Consider the following 8,028-nt stretch of genomic DNA (forward strand, 5'->3'; position numbering starts at 1 on the left):
GATTTGGGACAAGAGGTGATTGGCCGGAAACAGCCCCACGTCAGGAAAATGGGATGGGGGGGGCGCCCTTTGGAGCGTATTTTTGTGGGGGAGGGAAGGTTTCCCTCTGTACTTCCAGGGGGCAGAGTTAAAAAGCCGAGGGGGGGGTGTTCCAGTTGTGGGGAAGCAAATCGGAGGAGGGAGGTGGGGAGCCTCCGCCCACCCTTCCACGGGGCTAGGATGGGGTGGCCAGAGTGGCTGCAAGCCCTGGGGATGGTCCTGGGGCTTGCTGAGGGGCCCTTCCATGGGGGTCCGGTAGCCGAGGGCAGGGTGGCATTAATGTGTTCTGCTTCTCTTGGACGCTGGCGCTTCCCTCCCACAGGCCATGGTAAGTAAGCGGAGAGCAACGCCCGGCTTCCTTCACCGAAGGGGTGTTCTCCCCCACACACAATTTTTTCTGGAGCGCCTTGTGGCCCCTACGCCTCCTGGCCCGTGGGGGACTTGCCCCTGGCGGCCTCAATGCTCCCAGCCTGCTGACTGCTTGGCTCCTGCCTTCCTGGACCGGCCGACTCGCCCTGGGGGGAGAAGGAGGAAGAGGGCCTGGGTGGGGGACTGCCAAATCCCTCCAGGCATTGGTGTTCTCTCCCAGCAGTCCAGCCAGGGGCTCCAGGACAGGGGGCCTTCCCTTCTCCTTCCCACCTAGAGACCCTCCGCGGGTGGGAGAGCTGGGGAAGGCCTCCAGGCGGGGGGCCGAGAGATCCTCCCCTGGGCGTTTGGGGGAAAGGGAAGAATAGTGATGGCGGCTGAGGGCTGAGGGGATGGGGCAGGCAGGGTAGGAGGGCTCAGGTGGTTCTCTCTTGAGGGGCTTCCATGCCCAAGAGACCCCCCCAAGAGGTGTGCCCTCTGAAGCCCCCAATAACCGATTCCTTTTCCAGTCGCTGGTGCAGTCGCGGAAGGCGGGCATCACTTCGGCCATGTCCACCCGGACGTCTCTCAAGGATGAAGAGCTGGTAAGGCCGGGGAGCAACTGGGCCAGGCCAGGAGGTGACGGGGAGAGGGTCAGGTCCTGAACCCGGGGAGGGGGGATCCTCTGAGGCCCTCCCTGAGGTGCATCACCCCGAGGCAGGGCTGCCCTCCCTCCCTGGCAGATGAGCAGAGCCGAGGGTGGGAGCCTTTCAGCTACACAAAAGCCACTTCGGGTGCCCCCACAGCAAGTGGGGGAGGCGTGTTGGGGCTCTTTGTGTATGCGGGACCGCAGTGCTCAGCAGAGATGCTTGCTAGAAGATGTGAGCCCACTCCTGCCCCTCCTTTGGGAAGGCCCTGGAGCTGGGGAGCCGTGGGGGGGGACCCGAAAGAGTCAAGGGGGGTCGGGTTAGGCCCTGGCTGGGCATGCCAAGGGGCATGTTATCCTACCCAGACTGGACTCTGCAGAAACATCCCGGTAGTTTGCAAATAGAGGTCTGGGGTCTGCTCCAGGTATAGCCATCTCACATCCCCAGGATTGGGGGGGGAGTTCTCTCCTCTCCCTGAGAAAAAGGGGGTTTCTTTCTTGGAACTCTTTTTTTGTTTCAGAAATCCCACGTGTACAAGAAGACCCTCCAAGCCTTAATCTACCCCATCTCCTGCACCACACCCCATAAGTTTGAGGTGTGGACCGCCACAACCCCCACCTACTGCTACGAGTGCGAGGGGCTCCTGTGGGGCATCGCACGCCAAGGGATGCGCTGTACGGAATGTGGGGTCAAGTGCCACGAAAAGTGCCAAGACCTGCTCAATGCCGACTGCCTGCAGAGTGAGTGGCCCTCCCTTTCCAGGCAGGGGGAGGGAGGTTGAGACCCCAGGCTTTTGTGTGGGCTCCCCAAGTGACGAGGGGAGAGGGGAGAGGGCCTTTCTTGAGCTGTGGCTGGCCAAAAGACCACGAAGGACTATTTTTGCGCCCTAACAAAGACCCCAAACCCTCCAGGGTGCTACAATATGTTGGCATCCCCTTCAGCTTGCTGTTCCTGCTGTCAGCAAAGGACTGCTGGTGTTGTTTGAAGTAGAACTTCCTCCTGTCCCCCCCCTTCTGAGGAAGGAAGGAAGGAAGGAAGGAAGGAAGGAAGGAAGGAAGGAAGGAAGGAGAAGGAAAGGAGGGAGGGAAGGACAGAAGGGAAGGAGGAAAGGAGAAGGAGGAAAGAAGAAGGGAAGGAGAAGGAAAGGAAAAGGGAAGGAGAGAGGGAGGAAAGGAAGGAAGGAAGGAAAGAGAGGGAAGGAAGGAAGAGAGGGAAGGAATTTTGTTAAATAAAATAAAATGGAGCACTTGGAGATAACCCTGGATGCATTGCTAGTGAAGGATAAGTCATGTCCGAAAGGAGGAGACTGACTGTCACACCCTCCCGGCTGGAGACCGGGGTCTGCCCCTTTATCCGCACCGGCAGCTCCTTCCCTATTGCGTGGTAAGGAGAGGAGATGCCCAGACGAAGAGATTCCCAGCTCCACAGAGGCAGAAATTCCAGGAGACGGGAGAAAAGGCGGCTTTCTCAGTCAGGGATCCGGTCCGAGAATTTTAAGAGGAGAGCATGAGCAAAGATGGAAGAGGGGGAATCCTCTAGGAAACTGAATCTCGGGGTTCTGCTCACGTGCCCCAACCCCTCTTCATGGCAGGCCGGGTTCTTCTGTATCTCTTGGCCTTGATTGTCCCTTCGGAAGGGCCCTCATGGGGGAGGGGCTCATCAGGGCGGGTGGGGCTGAGGGGGTTGGCCTAAGCCCAGGGAGACCTGGGTGCGAAGCCCCTCCCTGCCATGGAAGATCTGCTCCCCCCTGCCCACTTTTGCTCAGTTCAGCCCGCGCCTCCCACACCCACTCCCGTTGGAGGAAGGTCAAGTCACCGGAAGAAAGCCTGGCAGCCCCGCAGCTTGTGGGGCTCCCTGTGAGGAAACCGGGTGCTTCTGGACTGGGTGGGCCCAGGAGGGGCCTGTGCCAAGCCGGGAAGCCCAGCTCGGGGCCCTCCGTGGGAGAGAAGGGGGGGCCACCTTCCTTTTTTGGCAGCCGGGGTGCCACGCGTGGAAGCGGTGATTAAAGCGCAGCCTCGACAGGTGCCCGTTTCCTCAGAGTCCCTCTGTCAAGAAATGTTGGCACAGCAGCCTCGGTGCCAGAGAAGACGGGTTTTATTTTAAGTGGCAAAGCCTATTTTCAGTTCCAAGAACAAATCATACGCAGGCCTTACCCTCCCACCCAGCAGATGTCCTCCATACCTCCGTACGGGGGGTGGGGGGAGAGGCAAACTTTCTGAAGGAGCTGCGGGGCTTCCCTTCTCGCCGGAGGGAGACGGGCCTGGCCACCCGGACGCTTCTCCAGGGATGGCGGCCCGTGAGCTGCCAGACAGGACCCAGCAGGGGCCTTTCCTTTTGGGAGACGGGTGCCCGGGTCTCTCCGCCCAGGAGTCCTCCAGCTCGCTCTTTGCCCCAGCCGGCGACCTCCTTCCTGTGGCTGGACTGCAGTTCCCAGATGCCCCGCGGGCCAGGAATTAGGAGAGTTGCAGTCAGGCGTCTCAGCAGAGTAACCCCTGGGAGAAGACTGCTCAGCCCAGCAGCACGGTCCTCACCCTCCATAATGCACATCCCCCCGCAACCTGTCTGTGGCCCCTGCAGGCTCACCTGGGCTTCCCAGCACACACCTGGGGCCCTCACTGGCTGCCCTTCCACCTTGTGTCCCTTCCAAGCCTCTGCAGCATCCACCTGCCTCCCTCCCCCGTTCTCGCCTGAGACTCGCTTGAACGACCCACACGATCCTAAAGTTGTAATGGCAGCTTGGACTGCTGGGATTCAATGAATCAGAACAGAGCTGGAAGGGGACCTTGGAGGTCCTGTAGCCCAACCCCCTGCTCAAGCAGGAGACCTTTTGCCATTGTAGTCAAATGGCTGTCCAGTCTCTTCTTGAAAACCTCCAGTGTTGGAGCACCCACAACTTCTGAAGACAACTTCTACTGATGAATTGTCCTCCTTTTCTGGAAGTTTCTCCTTAGTTCTAGATTTCCTTCCCTCCTGGGTGAATTCCCATCCGTTGCTTCTCGTCCTGCCTTCTGGTGCTCTGGAGCAGGGGTCCCGAACCCCCGGTCTGTGGACCAGCACCGGGCCACAACATGCCAGCAACCGGGCCGCACTAACAAGCAAAGCCCCATCCGTGGGATGCAGGCAACACACAAAACCATGCCCTCTCTGATCCATGGAAAATCTTTCTCCACAGAAGCAGTCCCTGGTGCCCAAAAGGTTGGGGGTCTCTGCTTTGGAGAACAAATTGATACCCCCCCCCTCTGGGGCAGCCCTCCAGTACTGGAATAAGGTGGCCATCTTGTCCCCAGGAATTTAAGGGTTAGGATTGCTGACCCTAAGCAATCCAGTCACCTGACACTGCACTTTGCAACCACATTGCTTAGCGACCACAATCCTGGTCCCAGTTGCCATTGCAACCTGGAGACTCACTCGCCTCCCCCGAGTCTTGTCCCCTGCAGCCCAGGTAACTAAGCAGGGTCCTTTCGGAGGGCTTTGCCAGCCCCCTTCTTTGGGCCAAATTGCCTCTTATCCAGGTGTTCCCCGAGTGTGGCTCTTCCTTCCCCCCCCCCCAAGGTCATCCCCACATCCCATTCCAACTGGACAGAGGAGCAGATGCAGTGCAGACAGGCCAGTCCCGGTGACCCCGCCACACCCCTCCCCTCCCCTCCCCCCTCCCCAGGAGCCGCCGAAAAGTGCTCCAAGCACGGTGCCGAGGATCGGACTCAGAACATCATCATGGCGATGAAGGACCGTATGAAGATCCGGGAGCGGAACAAGCCCGAGATCTTTGACCTGATCCGGGACGTCTTCGGGGAGAACAAGGTGACCCACGGGCAGCAGATCAAGGCGGTGAAGCAGAGTGTCCTGGATGGGACCTCCAAGTGGTCAGCCAAAATCACCATCACAGGTGAGGGAAGAAGCAGAGCCCTGGGGGATGGGGGAGGAGGGTAGCCCTCCTGAAGCTTGCCCCAGAGCCAGGGACTCGGCTTCCAGGGCACTTCCTGGCCTCCCCCCTCACCCCTTCCTTTTCCTTCCCCCTCCCCCCCCCCGGCAGTGGTTTGTGCCCAAGGCCTGCAAGCCAAGGACAAGACCGGCTCCAGCGACCCCTATGTGACCGTCCAGGTGGGCAAAACAAAGAAGAGGACCAAGACCATTTTTGGGAATCTGAACCCCATTTGGGAGGAGAAGTTCCATTTGTAAGTATCCACGGCCTCGGTGCTGCTTCAGGTACTCCCTAAAAACATGTGGGTGTTTGTACAGAGGGGCTGTTGCACTGGGCATCCCTTGCTATTAAGCGGAGGGGGGACTCGGCACTGGGAAGAGGGGAAGTCAGGAGCGACCCCTGCCCCCTGTCGTGTGTTTCAAGCAACAGGTTGCACCTAGATGTCTTTACTCCAGGTTGCACCTAGATGTCTTTACTCCTCAGATTTATGTGGCCACCCAAATCCCAGAAGGGATCCATCCATGGCTTCTCACCCAACCGAGGCTCCGTGAAAGGAGAGCCTCCTTCCCACCTCCCAAGCAAGGACCCTGTGTGAGGGAAGGCAGGGGGTCCTTGGACACGGGCTCTGAGGCTCCTCAGCAGGGCAGGAGGGCCGTTCTGGGGTGACCCCCGTGAGTTGTCTGCCTGGAGCCTTCCCCTCCACCTCCCGCCTGCAGCTCCTTCTCTGGACGTTTCTCCTCTTCCTTCTGCTCCCTGCACCTGGGTGGCCCCCCTCAGAGCCTCAGCCAAGCCCAAGGCAGCTGCCAGGAAGTGTGTGGCCCAAGAGGGAAGGGCAGGAGGCGGAAGGCTGGCTGTGGGTGACCAAACCTGCCCTGAATGGTGCTCAGGGGGTGCCTGTGATTCAGGAAGCAGCCCTGCATCTTTCCGGGGACTCGGCCAGCCGGATCGGCTGCTCCGTGCAGGTGTTCTTTGGAGCGTTGGCTCTCTTCCTGCCTTTTTCCTCCCGAGGCATATAATCAGCGGCTGATTGCTCTGGCAGAGAGGGGAGCCCCTGGGCTCTCTTCCTGGAGGTGGCAAATAAGGGAGGCGATGTAATTAGGATAATGAACCCTCATTATGCCAAGAGGGGCCGGGATGGCATGGCTGCGTCAGGGGGCCCTGCGTGCAATGATCCTTAGAGAGCTTTCTGGCCTTTTGGAGCCAAGAGTTACGTGAAGTTTTGGCACCAGTGTGTTGCACGTGGCGGGAAAATTCCTGTCTGCACGCACAAATAATGGGATTGTTACTAGCAGGGACTGATAAGGGGAAGCAATTGAATGAGAGTGTCCAAACAGCCTCATCAGCTGTGAAAAAGGCCAACAGCGTGTTGGGTATCACAAGGTGTTGAAAATAAACATATTGAAAATAGAGGTGCCGATATTAAGATGGCCTTGCATAAACCAGTGGTGCGACCACATCTGGAACCTTGTGCACAGTTCCAGGTCCCCACCTCAGAAGGAACATTGTGGAACTGGAGAAGATCTCTTGCGGGGAAGACAGCTTCCTCGGAGGAAAGTGGGGACATTGGGGGCTTTGGGCTCTGGAAAGGTGAACGAGAGGGGACAGGAGGGAAGGGATTGAAGGAAGTGGAGAAAAGAGAAACTATGTTGGAATGGTTGGAAACTGATCAAACAGAGAAGCAACCTAGAATTAAGGAGAAACTTCCTGACAGTGAGGACAATTAACCAGTGGAACAGCTTGCCTCCAGAAATCGTGGGCGCTCCATCACTGGAGGTTTTAAGAACAGGCTAGACACTCACTTGTCTGAGATGGTATAGGTTCTCCTGCTCGAGCAGGGGACTGGACTAGAAGACCTCCAAGGTCCCTTCCAGCTTCTATTCTATTCATATGCTAGCTAAGAGGATCCGAGGGTGGCCAGAGCAGCTTCCTCAGAGGAAAGGTGGGGGGACGCTGGGGGCTTTGGGCCCTGAAAAGAGGTGAACGAGAAGGGTCGGGATGGAGGTGTGCGGAATTATGGACGGTATGGATAAAACGGGCCAGGAGAAACACCCAACCAGAAGCCACCAATGGAATTGAATCACGGAAGAATCAGGATGGAAAAAAAGGGAATAGTTTTTGTACAAGGTGGAACTTTGTTATATGGCAGCTCCCAGCTTGGCTGGCTTCAAAAAAAAAAAGGCTGAATGAATTTGGAAGGTCCTGGGGGTCAATGGTTGTCAGCACTGATGGCCGTGGGGCTCCTCTGGAGGCATCTGCTGGAGATTCGTGGGCTTCCTTCTGCAGTCAGTTGGCTCCTGAGAGGACAGACTGCTGGACAAGATAGGCCAGTGATGGCAAACCTTTTAGAGACCAAGTGCCCCAAAACTGGCTCCGCCCCCACCATGCCCGCCCCATCCCCCCAGCCACCCATCGCCTCCATGGCCTGCCGCAGATCACCCAGGCAGCCCAGTAGCACCATGGCAGGCATGCCCTTCGTCCGCACCCGACAGCATCATCTGCGTGCGATGGGGCATGAGGGCAGAGTCTTGTCCCCGCTGCCTGGCCGCCATGTCCTTGACTGTGCTGCTCCGTGCGGGCCACGCTTGGGGGGCGAATCTCCTCCGGGGGAGCTGCTGATGAGGAGGGGGCCGTGGGAGGAGGCAGGGCTGGGGCGACAGTGCGTGTGCCCACAGAGAGGGCTCTGAGTGCCGCCTCTGGCACGCGTGCCATAGGTTCGCCACCACTGAGATAGGCCAAGCATGTGATCCGGCTGGAGCAGGGGTGTCCAAACTTTTTTCAAAGAGGGCCAGATTGGATGAAGTGAACGTGCTGGAGGGCCGAACATTTTTCCAAACATTCTTTGAACCATTACAATTAAATGCAAATGAATTATTTTATGCCTCTTTCCTCTCCCTCTCTTTCCTCTCTCTCTCTCTCTCTTTCCTTTCCCTTTCCTCTCCCCTCTCTCTCTTTCCTCTCCCCCTCTTTCTCTTTCCTCTCTCTCTTTCTCTTTCCTCTTTCTCTCTCTCTTTCCTCTAACTTTCTTTTTCCTCTCTTTCTCCTTTCTTTCCTCTTTTCTTCTCTTTCCTCTTTCCT

At 57.9% G+C, this 8,028-nt stretch overlaps 1 protein-coding gene across 1 annotated transcript in view; it reads left to right on the forward strand.

Moving 5' to 3' along the window:
• Window positions 1-914: 914 nt before the first annotated feature.
• LOC107300086 (protein unc-13 homolog B-like) overlaps window positions 915-8,028 on the forward strand; it is a gene marked incomplete at its 5' end in the record, with an annotated part of 21,371 nt that continues 14,257 nt past the window's right edge. The window contains 4 exons of the mRNA XM_015829429.1: window positions 915-989; window positions 1,552-1,771; window positions 4,690-4,917; window positions 5,065-5,206. Of these exons, the coding sequence (XP_015684915.1) occupies window positions 915-989; window positions 1,552-1,771; window positions 4,690-4,917; window positions 5,065-5,206 (665 nt within the window). The remainder of the gene's footprint in view (window positions 990-1,551; window positions 1,772-4,689; window positions 4,918-5,064; window positions 5,207-8,028) is intronic.

Source organism: Protobothrops mucrosquamatus, unplaced genomic scaffold, assembly GCF_001527695.2.
Source record: "Protobothrops mucrosquamatus isolate PMUCROS unplaced genomic scaffold, P.Mucros_1.0 scaffold6094, whole genome shotgun sequence".
NCBI classification, from domain to species: Eukaryota; Metazoa; Chordata; class Lepidosauria; order Squamata; family Viperidae; genus Protobothrops; species Protobothrops mucrosquamatus.